General features: G+C 47.0%; 1 protein-coding gene across 3 annotated transcripts; it reads left to right on the top strand.

Annotated features, from left to right (window-relative positions):
- The first annotated feature begins 2,042 nt into the window (after positions 1-2,042).
- On the top strand, positions 2,043-15,279 carry ZNF329 (zinc finger protein 329). 3 transcript variants are annotated; one of them, XM_025270408.3, is made up of 3 exons: positions 2,043-2,183; positions 5,529-5,659; positions 12,686-15,279. In XM_025270408.3, exon 3 carries the CDS (start codon positions 12,706-12,708, stop codon positions 14,320-14,322), a length of 1,617 nt encoding a protein of 538 aa, XP_025126193.2. In that variant the 5' UTR covers positions 2,043-2,183; positions 5,529-5,659; positions 12,686-12,705; the 3' UTR covers positions 14,323-15,279. The 3 variants fall into 3 exon arrangements, with proteins under 3 accessions (XP_025126193.2, XP_006067317.3, XP_025126194.2); XM_006067255.4 differs by having other exon boundaries at positions 2,126-2,452; XM_025270409.3 differs by lacking the exon at positions 2,043-2,183 and adding an exon at positions 4,868-4,889.
- Positions 15,280-16,800: the final 1,521 nt, after the last annotated feature.

Raw genomic sequence — 16,800 nt, 5'->3', positions numbered from 1 at the left:
TATGGGTAAATTGAGTTGGGAAAAAGGACAGCAGGGAGGCTGATGACAGGATCACTGTAAGAGAGGCTGGCTGTCAGGTAGTCAGAGATGGGTGCATTCTAGGTAGGGGTCGGCATGATGCTGGCAGGACATGCTGTCCAGTCACAGGTAGGATATGAGTTAGGGGAATCCAGACACCAGTGAAGACTTGGCCTGCACCAGGCAAAGAGTGGAAACACTAGGAACCCAGACAGGCAGCACTGTGAGAGGAGTTAGAGTTGAGGGTAGCACTGGCATTTGGTTTGGCACCAAACTTACAGTTACCAAAGGGGGAAGAGAGGGAGGCAGGGATGAATTAGGAATATGGGATTAGCAGATTCAAACTACAATGTATAAAATAGATAAGCAACAAGGATCTACTGTATAGCACAGGGAACTATAGTTAATATCTTATAATAACCTATTGAGGGAAGGAATCTGAAAAAAATAACTGAATCACTTTGGTTTTCACCTGAAACTAAGGGCGTCCCAGATGGAGCCAATGGTAAAGAACCCGCCGGCCAATGCAGGAGACCCGGAAGCCTAGCCAGCGGGCACTCTTCATCCCCCTTCTGATGTCTCCGTCAGAAGCTTTCTCTGTCCTTCACGGTAATAAAACTTCTGCCACACGAAGTTCTGACTGTCTGAAGCCTGGTCCCTGGTCCCGAAGCTAAATCTTTATCTTCAGATATCACGAATCCAACATTGTTCACCGTAAACTATCATCTTGATCCCTGAGTCAGATGCCCTGGAGGAGGGCATGGCGACCCACTCCAGTATTCTTGCCCAGAGAATCCCATGGACAGAGGAGCCTGGCAGGCTACAGTCCATGGGGTCGCAAAGAGTCGAACACAAATGAAGTGACTCAGCAGGCACGCACACCTGAAACTAAGGCAATATTGTAAATAAATTATATTTCAATTAAAAAAAAACCCTACAATCACCAATATGAAGGCAAAAGGTATAAATATTGGGCGAGATTCTTTGAGAATTTTTCCTTAACCTTGACTTTGGCTGTGTAGGGATTGAGCCTGGTCTCCTAGGCCTCCCAGACATGTCCTGCCTGGGCTTATTCTGAGGATCACCCCCCACCCCCACCCTGCCCACATTAATGCTGGAAGTATGGCAATTTATTATTTTTTGTATATACATGAATGATTTATTTTTGGATTGTTTTATATACATACACAAAACTGCGACCTTTTCAAAGCATACTTTCTAACTGCTTGTTATATTATTTTTGTATGGTGATTTTTCCACAACACATACGTTCATTCGCAGTCCTAATCCATCAAAAAATCCTTAACTAATTGTCACATCAAATCCAAAAATGTGTAGCTTCTGTTTAGATTTCTAAGTAAATAACTGTACTGTTAATTGATACTGAGTTGCCCTTATCTGAATTTGAACATATTTTTCTTAAAAACAACAAACAAGGGATGGCATAGAATTATTTCGGCAATCTATGCAGTACACAAAGTAGATCAGGAATGATGCTAAAGCTGAAACTCCAGTACTTTGGCCACCTCATGAGAAGGGTTGCCTCATTGGAAAAGGCTCTGATGCTGGGAGGGATTGGGGGCAGGAGGAGAAGGGGACGATAGAGGATGAGATGGCTGGATGGCATCACTGATTCGATGGACGTGAGTCTGAGTGAACTCCGGGAGTTGGTGATGGAGAGGGAGGCCTGGCGTGCTGCGATTCATGGGGTCGCAAAGAGTCGGACACGACTGAGCGACTGAACTGAACTGATGCAGTACACAAAAATAGGGCTGCACAATAATGATGTCCTCGGATGAAAGCCGTGGGCGAAAATAAATGTCGGCGAACCCACACTGATCGCCATAAATAACTGAATTAGTAGATGCGGCGAAAGGACATCTCTGCCCCAATGCACTTCTCTGAAGCCGCGGGCTAGAGGCGAAGGCTGGGCGCAGGGCGGGCAGAGGGAGCCCGGAACCCTGGGGCCGACCCCAGCCCAGGGAGCGGGGACCGGACCCGTCGCGGGCCCGCCCTGGCGCGGGTAGGAGGCGAAAGGCGCGGTTCTCTACGCGGGGCGGGCGGGGTCCGCGGAGCCTCGGGCGCGCACTTCCGGTCCCGCCGCGCGCATGCTCATTCGCAGGAACATGGCCGCCGCCGTGGCCGGCGCTGCCGACCTACCGAGGGTGAGTTCGCCGCGCCGCTCGTTCTTTAGCGCCGCGGCTTCCCCTCGAGGGTGGGGTGTCTGTGGCGGGGGCGGTGTCTGCTGGGCTCGAGTGGCTCAAGAGCGACGCGTCAGCCGGCGGCAGTGAGGACGCCCGTGTGTATGTACATGCCCCTCTCCTGGAGGTGAGGACGCCCCCTCCTTCTGCAAGTGAGGATGCCCCCCGGCCGGTGTGGACGCTCCCCTGCGAGTCTGGAAGCGCCTCTGCGGGTGTGGACGCCCCCTCTCCTGGTGAGAACGCCCTAGCCATTTCCATGGCATGGCCCGGCGGTTCCGCGCTCGTGAGGAGCCAGCCGGCCCTTCGGCAGGGACCGTTTTGCCCCTGCCTGCTAGGTGTCCGAGCCCGGCTGCTGGGCGACCCCCAGGTCTGCCGCCCTTCTCCTGCCAGGTGTCGGGCGAGCCGGTGTGGGCATAGGTAGGTGTCTGGCCAAGGTGGCCCCATTGCGCCCACGGACTGTGCGGTTTCCCACCGCCCGGCGGACCAGCAGGTGTCAGATCACCTGTATTTCACCACCTAAGAGCTGCAAAATCAGGTCTTGGCCGGGGTTCTCAGTGAAAACCGCGTTTTCCCACCTGTTAGTGGCCTTTTCACTTTGCTCTTCCTTGAATTTTTTTTTTTTTTTTTTTTGTAATATTTGTTTATTTGGCTGCTCTGGGTCTTAGTTGTGGCATGTGGAATCTAGTTCCCTGACCAGGGCCCACACCTGAGCCCCCTGCTTTGGCAGAGTGAAGTCTTAGCCACTGGACCACCAGGGAAGTCCTCTTTCTTGGTTTCGTGGTTCCTTTCCTTAGCTCTTCTTCACCCAGTAGGTTAAGGTAAGTTTTTCTACATATAGTGAAGTTGAGTTACTCCTACGTTCCTATACTAATCTATTAACATCTGCTCTGCTTGCTGTATGCCCTATATTTGTTGCCTTTGTCCACCCTTTTAGCCATCCACTAATCGTTTTGTGTTGTTGCGCAGTTGCTAAGTCGTATCTGACTCTTTGCGACCCCAAGGACTACAGGGCACCAGGCTTCCCTGTCCTTCACTGTCTCCCTGAGTTTGCTCAAAAATCTTTTGGGGATACATTCAAAATAAATGACAGATTATCATTATTACTTACCCCCTCAAATACCTCACTGTGCTTAACATCAATTAGAATTCAGTATTGCTCTTTACGTTTTTGAGGGAAAACTGACTTACAGTGAAATGCACCACTGGATGAGTTGTGACAAATGTAATTCAAACTTTTATCCAAATTACCATTACCCCAAAAGATCTTTTCAGTTCAGTCAGTCGTGTCTGACTCTTTGCCACCCCATGGCCTGCAGCACACCAGGCTTCCCTGTCCATCACCAACTCCAGGAGCTTGCTCAAACTCATGTCCATCAAGTCAGTAATGCCATCCAGCCACCTCAGCCTCTGTTGTCCCCTTCTCCTCCTGCCTTCTATCTTTCCCAGCATAAGGGTCTTTTCCAATGAGTCATTTCTTTGCATCAGATGGCTAAAGTATTGGAACTTCAGCTTCAGTGTCAGTCCTTCCAATGAAGACTCTGTACTGATTTCCTTCAGGATGGACTGGTTGATCTCCTTGCAGTCTAAGGGACTCTCTCAAGAGTCTTGTCCAAAACCACAGTTCAAAAGCATCAGTTCTTCAGTGCTCAGCTTTCTTTATAGTCCAGCTCTCATATCCATACATGACTACTGGAAAAACCATAGCTTTGACTATATGGACCTTTGTCGGCAAAGTAATGTCTCTGCTTTTTAGTATGCTGTCTAGGTTGGTCATAGCTTTTCTTTCAAGGAGCAAGCGTCTTTTAATTTCATGGCTGTACTCATTGTCCACAGTGATTTTGGAGCCCAAGAAAATTAAGTCTGTCACTGTTTCCATTGTTTCCCCATCTGTTTTCCATGAAGTGATGGAACCAGATGCTGTGATCTTAGTATCTTGAATGTTGAGTTTTAAGCCAGCTTTTTTACTCTCCTCTTTCACTTTCATCAAGAGGCTCTTTAGTTCTTCTTCATTTTCTGCCATAAGGGTGGTGTCGTTTGCATATCTGAGGTTATTGATATTTCTCCTGGCAGTCTTGATTCCAGCTTGTGCTTCATCCAGCCCAACATTTCACATGATGTACTCTGCATATAAGTTAAATAAACAGGGTGACAATATACAGCCTTGACATACTCCTTTATCTTTTGTCAATTTAAAAAAAAATTTAAGGACTTGGGCTTGTAAAAATATGTTTGAACACCAAGCTTTTTTAGTTTTTTTTCAACCCACAGCCAGTAACTTTTCTCCCTTCTATTGCTTGTTTCTCTTCCTCCTACCCAACTTTTTTTTTTGAAAAGTATTACACTTACAGAAATGTTGCAGGAATAGTTCAATGAACACTTGTAAAACCATCCAGATTATCAAGTTATTAACACTTTGCCTCATTAGCTTACCTTTCTTTTCACCCTGCCTCAAACACATATTGTGCTGTGCTGTGCTTAGTCGCTTGGTCATTTCTGACTCTTTGCAACCCCATGGACTGTAGCCCGCCAGAGTCCTCTGTCTATGGCGATTCTCCAGGCAAGAATATTGGAGTGGGTTGCCATACCCTCCTCCAGGGGATCTTCCCAACCTAGAGATGGAACCCACGTCTGCCTCATTGCAGGTGGATTCTTTACTGTCTGAGCCACCAGGTAAGCCCCAAACACATAAAGACACACTCTTTTTTTGCATTTTACAGACAACCCAAGAAGATAAAAGGTGTGTTACTCACAGGATGAGACTTATTTTGTGAGAGCAGGGCAGGCTTCCTAAAGTGATCCAAAAAAATCAGGAGAGACCACAAAAAAGCTTGCTAGGCTTTATTTATTAGTGAGAAGCTTGTGGGATCAATTAAGGATTGAACTCCAGGTCCTTGGCCTTGAAAGTGCAGAGTCCTACTCACTGGACCATTATTGAAGTCTTTCTTTGGGCTTTTATAGTGATTAGAGAATGGAATTGGGATGATGGTGGCCTTGCATTGATTGGGGCTTGGATGGTTTGAACTTCCTGCCAACTGCAAGGAGAAAGCTCTTTGGTTCTCTCTCTCCTTTTTCAGGCTTTCTTGTTCGTTTGCCTAGTTTGCAGAAGGAGAAGGGCAATAGGTGGTGATGAGGATGGGAGTTGAAAGCTGCCAGCAGTTAGTCATCAAAAATGAAGTCAGACTGTTAATCACAACTGGTAATCAGATGGGTGACTTTATTAGGACAGGGCTAGCATTAGTGGCAAACAGTTTATTTTTGTTAAAGAATGTATCATTTGAACAAGTAAACGTTGTCATGTTTGGTCCACAGAGATGTCAAGAACCATGCAGATGGCATCAGACAGCTGCAGTCTAGCAACCGCTGATGTTAAACATCCAGTCGTCGGGATTAAATGAATTCTTCTGCAGGGTCATAGAGACTGGGGGAAAAGCTCTTCAGAGGTGAGTACCTGGGAATGGAATTCTCCATAAGCTTTATTTATTTATTTATTTTTTACTGTACACTATTGTATGGAATTCTCCATAAGCTTTAAATCTCAAGGTACCAGAAACATGCCAAGTGGAGTCTGGACCAGTAATTCTGACTCCCAACAGTTTCAGTACCTGCTTTTTTTTTCTTTAATAATAGTATTAAAGTATAATTCACATACCATATAGTACACCCTCTTAAGATACACAATTCAGTGCTTTCTAGTAAATTCACTAAGTTGTGCATCCATTACCAATATCAGTTTAGAATATTTTCATCATCCTCTGACAGGAAATGCACATTAGCATTAGCTCTCACTTCCCATTTGCTCTATTCCTCTCAGGCCTAGGCAATTACTACCCTACTTTCCGCCTCTGAATTTGCCTATTCTAGACATTTCACATTGATGGTCATACAGTGTGTAATCTGTTGTTTTGGCTTCTTTCACTTAACAGTGTTTTCTAGGTTCATCCACATGGTAACATGTGTTAGTACTTGGTTCATTTTTATAGATGAATAATATTCCATTGTATGAATATATTAAATTTTTTATCCATCCATCAGATGATAGCCATCTAAGTTGCTTTCATAGAATAATGCTTCTGTGAACATTCACATACAAGTTTTGTGGGGTATTTTTTTTTGTCGACATATGTCTTCATTTCTCTTAGGTAACCTAGGAGTGGAACTAATTGTAGCCATCCTCGGGGGGTGTGAAATGGTATCTCAATGTGGTTTTGATTTATAATTCCCTGATGGTTAGTGGAAGGGATTGGGGGCAGGAGGAGAAGGGGACGACAGAGGATGAGATGGCTGGATGGCATCACCGACTCGATGGACATGAGTTTGGGTAAACTCCGGGAGTTGGTGATGGACAGGGAAGCCTGGTGTGCTGCGATTCATGGGGTTGCAAAGGGCTGGGCATGACTGAGTGACTGAACTGAACTGGTGGTTAGTGATATTAAGCTTCTTTTCATTGTGCTTATTGGCTGTTTGTGTATCTTCTTTGTAACACTATCTATTTGGATCCTTTGCCCATTTATGAAATGGGTTATTGATTTTTTTATTATTGAATTGTAAGTATAGTTTATTTATTCTGGATACCAGTGCCTTATCAGGTATATGATTTTCAAATATTTTATCCAGTCTCATGGATTGTGTTTTTAACTTTCTTAGTAACATTCTTTGAAGCACAAACAGTTTTAATTTTGATTAGTCCATTTTATCTCCTGTGTCACTGTGCTTTTGGTATTATATTTAGGTTTCTGAAGATTTATACCTGTGTTTTTCTTTTAAGAGTTTTATAGTTTTAGCTTGTATATTTATGCTTATGATGCATTTTGACTTAATTTTTCTGTAATGTTTACTCTTTAAGATCGATAGTTGCAATGTGCCTTTTACCATCCTGAAAAGAATTCTATGGATAATATTAAATATCCATATAATTTTAAAAAGTAAATATAAAGAGTCAATAAAAGGCATTGTATTAAAAAATGTATTTCTGTGTTTAAATGCTTGGCACAGCTACCTAAAGACACAGGAAGAAGTCTGGTGCTGGAGATTATCAGTTCAGTTCAGTCGCTCAGTCATGTCCAACTCTTCGCGACCCCATGAATTGCAGCACGCCAGGCCTCCCTGTCCATCACCATCTCCCGGAGTTCACTCAAACTCACATCTATCGAGTCGGTGATGCCATCCAGCCATCTCATCCTCTGTCGTCCCCTTTTCCTCCTGCCCCCAATCCCTCCCAGCATCAGAGCCTTTTCCAATGAGTCAACTCTTCGCATGAGGTGGCCAAAGTACTGGAGTTTCAGCTTTAGCATCATTCCTTCCAAAGAACACCCAGGGCTGATCTCCTTTAGAATGGACTGGTTGAATCTCTTTGCAGTCCAAGGGACTCTCAAGAGTCTTCTCCAACACCACAGTTCAAAAGCATCAATTCTTCGGTGCTCAGCTGGAGATTATAGGTTTGGATTAAGAGAAATAGGACAGTCAGAACTCATTGTCCTCAGTGAAACTGAATGAGGGGAGGTGTGACTGGATCCTGCTGGAACTTGAATGTTGTGGGTGGGTCCAGACCAGGTGTATTAAATAGGAATGGAAGAAGGTACCTTGGTGGAAGCAGATTCTAAGCACTTAACTCAGTTAAGGCAACCCAGGCTGTCTGGATGATCTGGGGTGACAGGTGTGGGATCCATCACCCCCTCTGCTGTAACCTGCAGCAACATCAGGATGATTTATTGCAGAAAACAGTTCTCCAGACAGAGCTGAAGTCTCAGCATGTGCTGGGGCACCATTCAATGTAAAAAACCTTTAAGACCACCTTATTTGGTGGCCATGGGGAAGAGAAGGCTAGGGGAAATTAGTCATGCTGGGGCTCCAGAGAAGTGGTTGTGAATATCTGAGGTCAGGTCAGAGGAAGAGTGTATGTGTATGAAGGAAACAGAGAACTCCCTTCATGTGAAGAGCATGAGGATGAATTTTTTACCACATAATTTTTATATCATTGTACTGCCAAAAATAGCAATACACAGATATGTATGAGGGTAGTAATAGATTTTAAAAACAACCTTAATTAATGAAATTCAGTTCAGTTCCTTCATTAATTATCCTAATTTAATACTGTTGCCCTGAAGTCTGTTTTAATGTCCTCCTATATACTTGAGATAATTTGTTCTGTTTGCAGTAACCACCAGGACACTTCCCACCACCTCAGGGATTGAACCCAGGCCCATGGCAGTTAAAGCACTGAGTCCTAACCACTGAACTGCCAGGGAACTCCCAGTTATTGTCTGTTTTTTTTTAATATTGGCCACACTAGTAGGTGTTAAGTGGCATCTCACTGTGGTTTTGATTAGCATTTCCCTAATGGAGGTGATGTTGAGCATCTTTGCATGTGCTTACTGGTCATCTGTTGGTCGTCTTTGGAGAAATATCCATTCAGATCCTTTGCCTATTTAAAAAATTTGGGTTGTCCTGTTATTATTGGGCTATCAGAATTTTTTTAATACCTTCTACAAGTCCTTTATCAGATTCATGCATTGGAAATATTTGCTCTGATTTGGTAGCTTGTCTTTTTACTAGCTTAGGGATATGTAAATCTCATTTCAATAAAGGAAGTATTTATTATAGATAAAATGGACATTGCTTTTGCTCCTCAAGGCCTGTTGCCTTCCACACTTCCAAAACAGTCATGATCACAGCTTTGTTAGGCATGTTGCCAGAGCATTTTAATATTTTTACTTCGAGAATATTTTGTGTCAAAATTTTCACTAAGTGGTATCATCTTATATATGATGACTTACATATCTGACTTACCTCATTTCTTTTAAGTGCACACACTCATCCTCTCCTTACACACATGTAGGGAGATGCTCTCCATCTCTTGTTTCCACAGGACAGCTGTAGGGCGCCCAGGCTCCAGTCTGATCAGAAGGCCAATTTGGAAACATGCAGCCTTAAAATACTTTATCAGTTTATTGACATACGGTAAAGGGGTCTATTGCTTTAATCTGAGAGCATTTTGATCATGAGTCTGGGTGAGATTTGTTCAGATTACTTTCTGAATTTATTGAGATGGTATGTAGGGAGTGTCTTCTGTGTTGATCTGAAAATGTGGGGAATCATATCAGTTCAGTTCAGTCCTTCGGTTGTGTCCAGCTCTTTGCAACCCCATGAAGCACAGCACACCAGGCCTCCCTGTCCATCACCAGCTCCTGGAGTTTACCCAAACTCATGTCCATTGAGTCGGTGATGCCATCTAACCATCTCATCCTCTGTCGTCCCCTTCTCCTCCTGCCTTCAATCTTTCCCAACATCAGGGTCTTTTCAAATGAGTCAGCACTTCACATCAGGTGGCCAAAATATTGGAGTTTCAGCTTCAACATCAGTCCTTCCAATGAACACCCAGGACTGATTTCCTTTAGGATGGACTGGTTGGATCTCCTTGCAGTCCAAGGGACTCTTAAGAGTCTTCTCCACACCACAGTTCAAAAGCATCAATTCTTCAGCATTCAGCTTTCTTTATAGTCCAACTCTCACATCCGTACATGACTACTGGAAAAACCATAGCCTTGATGAGACAGACCTTTGTTGACAAAGTAATGTCTCTGCTTTTTAATATGCTGTCTAGGTTGATCATAACTTTCCTTCCAAGGAGTAAGCGTCTTTTAATTTCATGGCTGCAGTCACCATCTGCAGTGATTTTGGAGCCCCCCAAAATAAAGTCTAACACTGTTTCCCTGTCTAATTGCCATGAAATGATGGGACCGGTTGCCATGATCTTCGTTTTCTGAATGTTGAGCTTTAAGCCAACTTTTTCATTCTCCTCTTGGGTGTAGGGGGTGTCTTCTATGTTGATCTGAAAATGTGGGGAATCATATCAGTAGATTAGAAATATTAGAAATACTTCTAATTAGAAATATTAGAAATATTCTCATATTTCATAGTCCTTGCTTTCCTGGGATAAATCCAATGTTGATTTTGATAACTTTCTTCTCTTTCTTAATTAAATCCCCCTTAATTAAAGCTGAATATCACCTTGTATGCCTTCTTATTTTTTAATGATTATTCTTGTCAAAAATGATTTCATTAGTTGTTTCATGTAACAGACTTTTGGTTTTCTTCATATTCTTGGATGTTTCCTTGTTTTTGGCTTCTGTAATTTTTGCCTTTACCTTTATTATCACCTTCTTACCACCTTCTGTTGGTTTCCTGCATAGCTTCTTAAATTTGAACAATGATCTCACTAACTTTCAGCCTTCTCTTTAAAATATAAGCATTAGGTAATTCTTGGGCGGTCTGGTGATTAGGCCTCTGCGCTTTCATTGCTGAGGGCACAGGTGCAGTCCCTGGTTGGGGAACTAAGATCCACAAGCAGTGCTGCTGCTGCTGCTAACTCGCTGCAGTCGTGTCCGACTCTGTGCAACCCCATAGACGGCAGCCCGCCAGGCTCCCGCGTCCCTGGGATTCTCCAGGCAAGAACACTGGAGTGGGTTGCCATTTCCTTCTCCAATGCATGAAAGTGAAAAGTGAAAGTGAAGTCACTTAGTCGTGTCCGACTCTTAGCGACCCCATGGACTGCAGCCCACCAGGCTCCCCGTCCCTGGGGCTCTCCCGGCAGGAGCACTGGGGTGGGCGCCATCGCCTTCCCCGTGCAAGCAGTGCAGCTCGGCCACAAACAAACAAAAAGGCCCAGCTCAGCCCTCTCCCCAGACGCCCAAGCGTTGAAGACCAGCATTTTCTGCCGAGGAGCTGCTTTAGCTGCATCGTCCTTTGCCACGTGTTTTGAGCCGTGCCATCATCATCAGCTGTTCTGTTCTCTGTTTTCTGAGTCAGTGCTTGCTAATTTCATCAGGATTTCTATTTGATCTGTGAATTACTGAGAAACAAGTTTTCACTCTTCCAAATAAAGAGCGTTTTAAAAAACTTAATTATTTAGTTGTGTATTTGATGCTCATTCTGTTACTGTATTTTTTTTCTCCCTTAACTTTAAACTTCTTATTTTGTACTCGGGTATAGCTGATTAACAATGTTGTGGTATAATAATTTCATATGAACAGTGAAGGGACTCAGCTTACATATACATGTATCCAGTCTACCCCAAGCCCTGCTCCCACCCAGGCCGCCACATCTTCTATTACTGGTATTTAACTTGACTGCATCTGTAGTCAAAAGACTGTGGTCTGGCCTTTGTTGAACCTGTTCTTTGGCCTGGTTTATGGCCAGTGTAGCATATGTTCCACTTGTGGGAAGCCTTTGGCTCTGATTGTTGGCAGTGGTCCTTCATGCAGCTGTGTGGCCAGGCTAATTACATTCTCATGCGTTTCTGTATTCAGTCTTTCTGTATTTCCATTTCGGAAGGAGGCCTGTTAAACCCACCCAGTATGGTTGTATTTGCTGACCTTGTTGTGTGTTTGCAGGCGAAATGTCCATGTAGACTGTGACAGAGCCCTGTTGTCATCTTTGAAGTTTGTTGTTGGTTAGCAAAGAACCAACAGTCTCTGTTCGGAGAGCATGTGTCTGCTCAAAACTTTGGTTTTGTCTTCTGTGTTGTTTTGCTTTTGGTGTCTGTTACAAACACATTTTTTTAACGCAGTTTGACACAGTGTCTTTATCTTACCCATCAAAGTCATTTACATTTATTGTTATTGATGATGTCCTGTTTTATACTTTCTATTCTAATGTGTCCTTTCTGAACTTTTACCCTTACCACCTTCCTCTGCATCAATCTGGGTTTTTGTTTGTCTTTATTTTTTCCTCCTCTAATAGGAGTTTTCCGTTGCAACACTGTTGGCCTTTGGGTCTGGTCACTCTGTTGTGAAGGGCCGTCTTGTGTTTTCAAGGGTGTTCAGCAGCATCCCTAGTTTCCAGTAGCATCTGCTCCCCAGTCGTGTCAACCAGAACTGTCCCCAGATGGTGCCTGGTGTCTTTTGGGGGTTGAGAACCACTGCTTTGTGGACTTGGAAGTTTTACAGGGAGGTTGATGACAGATCTCGGGATGTCAGAAGTTTCAGGAAAGTAGGCTCGTGCTGTGTCCAGTCCATAAAGGCAGAGCTCTGACCACAGAGGTGGGTTGAGGACTGCTTGTTCAGTGCTGATGTAAGACCATTGTTGGGTGTTGCTCTGGAATATGTGCTGACCACTGGTGGGGAGGAGTCATGAGGACAAGCACAGAGTGGCTGAGATGGTGCTCCCGTGTGAACGATGACACGGCCCCTGGTCTCCCGTGTCTGAGACTAGTCCTCTTAGTGATCGTCACCCCCAGCACCATTCCTCCTGTCTGGTCTCTGGGAAGAGGGAAATGCCACATGGTTCTTCTTGAACTTGCTTTTGGCTCCATCCTTGACTTTCACTGTTTCTCCGCCTTGTTCATATATGAATTTCAAAAAGAAAACAAGTGAAAAGACACAAACACACACCTGGCCTGTCACCGTTTTTCATTCCTCTTCTAGACTCAGCTTCATGTACTTAAGTCTTTTTCACTCTTTACTTTCCAGCCCGGGACAGAAGATTGAAAATGACAGCTTGGAATGTGCTTGAGGAAGGACTGTCCTGCGACATGGAGATGGAGGCATTCGCGAGAAAGGCTCCTCGCCTTTCTACTCCAGGGGCCAGCTGGGACTCTGAGAACCCAGAGGGACGTTCGAGGCGATCAGCCTTAACTCAGGAGGAGCCAGGGGCCCGGGAGGCAGCTTCTGAACATCCTGGGTTTAGGAAGCATTTGAGTGTGAGCGCAGATCTTCCACAAGGTCAGAGAGTTCCTGCAACAAACGGTTTCCGTGTAGGTGGCTCAGATGTTAAAAGTCTGAATTGTGACCCAGCTTCACATGATGCTCAGAAAAGCTACACAGCTAAGAGAACGGGTGACAGGGACTCCTGTGGGAAAGCCTTCAGCCATTCCATGGAAGTGACTCAGTTTGGAAGAACTCAGACCCGAGAGAAGCCTTATAGATACCCTGACAGTGTTAAGTCTCTCAACCACTTTACCCCTCTAGGCCAACAGAAGATCATGACACGAGGGAAGAAACTGTATGAAGGCGAGGACTTTGGGGACCTTTTTACCCTGAGTCCATCTCTTAGTGAAAGCAGGAGGAGCAGCCCTGGAGAGAAATTGTATAAATGTACCGAATGCGGCAAGTGCTTCAAGCGGAACTCTTCTCTTGTCTTGCATCACCGAACTCACACTGGGGAGAAGCCTTACACTTGTAATGAGTGTGGAAAGTCCTTCAGCAAGAACTACAACCTAATTGTGCACCAAAGAATCCATACAGGAGAGAAGCCCTACAAGTGCAGTAAATGCGGGAAGGCCTTCAGTGACGGGTCAGCTCTGACACAACACCAGAGAATTCACACCGGAGAGAAACCTTATGAGTGTCCGGAATGTGGGAAAACCTTCAACCGAAATTCGTCCCTGATCCTCCATCAGAGGACTCACACGGGGGAGAAGCCATACCGATGTAACGAGTGTGGGAAGCCTTTTACAGACATCTCCCACCTCACCGTGCACCTCAGGATCCACACTGGCGAGAAGCCCTATGAATGCAGCAAATGTGGAAAGGCCTTCCGAGACGGCTCATACCTCACCCAGCACGAGAGGACTCACACTGGAGAGAAGCCCTTTGAGTGCACAGAATGCGGGAAGTCCTTCAACCGCAATTCCCACCTCATTGTGCATCAAAAGATTCACTCCGGGGAGAAGCCCTTCGAGTGCAAAGAGTGTGGGAAGACTTTCATCGAGAGCGCGTACCTCATCCGGCACCAGAGGATTCACACGGGCGAGAAGCCCTACGGCTGCGACCAGTGCCAGAAGCTGTTCAGGAACATCGCTGGCCTCATCCGGCACCAGAGGACTCACACTGGCGAGAAGCCCTACGAGTGTAACCAGTGCGGCCGGGCCTTCAGGGACAGCTCCTGTCTGACCAAGCACAGGAGGATCCACACCAGGGAGACGCCGTACCAGTGCCCAGAGTGCGGCAAGTCCTTCAGGCAGAACTCTCACCTGGCGGTGCACCAGAGACTGCACAGCAGGGAGGGCCCCGGCCACTGTCCCCAGTGTGGGAAGGCATTCCGGAGAGGCTCCGCCCTCGTCCGGCACCAGAGCTCGCACCCCGGCGAGCAGCCCGTGGGCGTGTAGTGAACGCGGCCACACTCGCCCACGGGCTCTCAGACACCTCCGTGTGGGAGGAGGGTCTCCCGGGCTGGCTCCTCCCTGTCAGGGGCAAGCACTTCCCTGAGCCCTGCAGTGAACCGACAGATGTGAGATGTTCCTGAGCCACAGTTTGGTCTGTAGGTTCGGGAACTCCTGAAGAGAATACAGGATGGTGATAGACATGGTGACGTCGTCATGGATGAGGCCACCTGCCCCACGTGTGACAGTGCACACACGTGACGACACACACACTGGAGTAAAGCCTGTGCTCCCCTGGAGAAGCCACCTGCCCACACGTTGGAATCCTGGAACCGCAAGGCTCTTCTGTAATCAGGGTGAGGAGTCCTTGACAGGGAGTGTTTGCCTCACAGTCAGTAGGCAGACTCCTACTAGAGCCCAGTGAGGGAGACTTGGCTGGGGCCCTTACATGCTTTATCTGCATCAGCAAAAGCCTACACACGACTACACCCTGCAGGGACTGCAGAGTTACAGCAGATCACTGTTTGAATGGACTCCCATGTTACTGTCCTGCCAGGTGCTGTGGACTCGTTTCAGCAGGGGCAGCTGGGTGAGGAAGTTGCTTGTGAATGAACAATGATGTTTCTTCTAAGAGGAGACTGAGTAGATTCCTCCAAGAGGGAAGGGGCTGCTGCTGAGAAACGCGAGGCATTGCTCTAGTTGTTGAGCCAAGCAAACAGAAAACACTGAGTTGTCATGTTTATGTTGTCACCCCTCATTGTTCATGTGGGACACGGGATTTGTGCAGCCATGCCGAATCATAACGATAAAGATTTTGTTGTTGTATTGAAAATACTTATAATATGGCCAGCAACTGAAAGCATAAAATAGATTTGCATTGCTGTAGCCATGTAAAGGCACGCACACATACAGATGTAGGTTGGAAGTTGATCACAGAGAAATAAACGTGGTTTTTCTAAGGGACTGTTGACTGTGTGATTTTTCCTCCATCACAAATCATGTGTTGTTGTTTCAATAATTTGTTGAGGAGTGAAAAGGTGGGGTTTCTTTGGACCTTTTTCAGACCAGAAGTGCCTGGGTCAGGGTCTCAGGGTAGTTTATGTAAGAATGGATGGGGGAATGGAGGAGGGGTATCCAGGGGGAACCCCTGCCCCCCATGGACGGGAGTGTCCAGGCAGAATCTCTTCTGGGTTTAGCATCCACAGCTCAGGGCATGAGGATAATTTCTCTTCAGAATCTGGATGATGAGAGGGTGTTCCCGTGGAGGATGGGAGGAGTAGGCCACAGAGAGGTCTAGGAGGACCTGGGGCCTCCCTCCTAGGCTGAGCAGCACTGACTGTGATCTGCCACTGGTCAGGGTGGCCTCAGAGCCCCGGGTGGTTCCTGTAGGGGGAAGGCCACTGAAGTAATGAAGGCTGAGATGACAAATCTGCATTATATTAAGCTGCTAGGTTTGTGGTAAAAGAGCTGACTCATTGGAAAAGACCCTGATGCTGGGAAAGATTGAAGGCAGGAGGAGAAGGGGACAATAGAGGATGAGATGGTTGGATGGCATCACCAACTCAATGGACATGAGTTTGAGCAGGCTCTGGGAGATGATGATGGACAGGGAGGCCTGGCAAGCTGCAGTCCATGGGGTCACAAAGAGTCGGACACGACTTGGTGACTGAACAACAACAAAGCCGTCAGCTTTGCCTTCCTTCTCCCAGCCTCTCCGGCTCCAGACCCTGTTCTGGTACGGGGACGTCATGGAGGAGATCAGAGAGGCCGAGCTCACAGAGGCCGAGTGGAAGCCGGAGGGCCCGCTCCTGGCCGCTCCCAGGCCCGTCCTCCCTGGCTTGTCAGCATCTCCCCGCATCATCAGTGCACCCCCAGCCGCCCCAGGGCGGCCAGAGGAGGAGCAGGGTGGGTACCCAGGCCTCCACCTCCCTGGGACATGGGCATGAGCCTGGTCCTGAGCTGAGGCTGGAGGTGGGGGAATTGGAGCTCCCTGAGATTGGGGAGGGGCTCTGACGCAAGCCCTCCCATCGCATCCTGGGAGGTCCTGGCCAGGTGGCCCCTGACCGCACGCTGCCCCCCAACCCACTGTGGCCACTGCAGCCTCTTCTCTGCCCCTCTGGCCATGCCCAGTGTGCTCTTGCTCCCCTCCTCACCCTTCCTGCTGCGTCTGCCTTCCTTGGCTTCCCGCTCCCACCAGCCAGGACTCCCGATCTCATCTCCTGCCTGGCTTTTGTCGATGTCTGTCTGCCCTGTTGTGGCCCTGCCATCCTGAGTGCAGGCGTGGAGCCTGTGTGCGGTGGAGGGACAGAAGAGCCTCTGGGGACTAAAGGACTGGTCCTCAGCGCAGGTGGTGGGCAGTGTCTGGGGCCCACTTCGGGTGTCCGTCCTGGCATCTAAAAGTGAGAGGCTGGGGTGCCGTGCAGCACCCTGCGTGCCCAGGGCGGGCCTGGCCCCAAGAAGGTTGGCAATGCTGTGGCCGCGGAG

Source organism: Bubalus bubalis, chromosome 18, assembly GCF_019923935.1.
Source record: "Bubalus bubalis isolate 160015118507 breed Murrah chromosome 18, NDDB_SH_1, whole genome shotgun sequence".
NCBI classification, from domain to species: Eukaryota; Metazoa; Chordata; class Mammalia; order Artiodactyla; family Bovidae; genus Bubalus; species Bubalus bubalis.
Note: the sequence above shows the minus strand (reverse complement) of the source record. Positions and strands in the feature narration are given on the sequence as shown.

Coding starts and splice junctions, on each gene's coding strand:
- ZNF329 (XM_025270408.3), top strand. CDS start 12,706: ATGACAGCTTGGAATGTGCTTGAGGAAGGACTGTCCTGCGACATGGAG.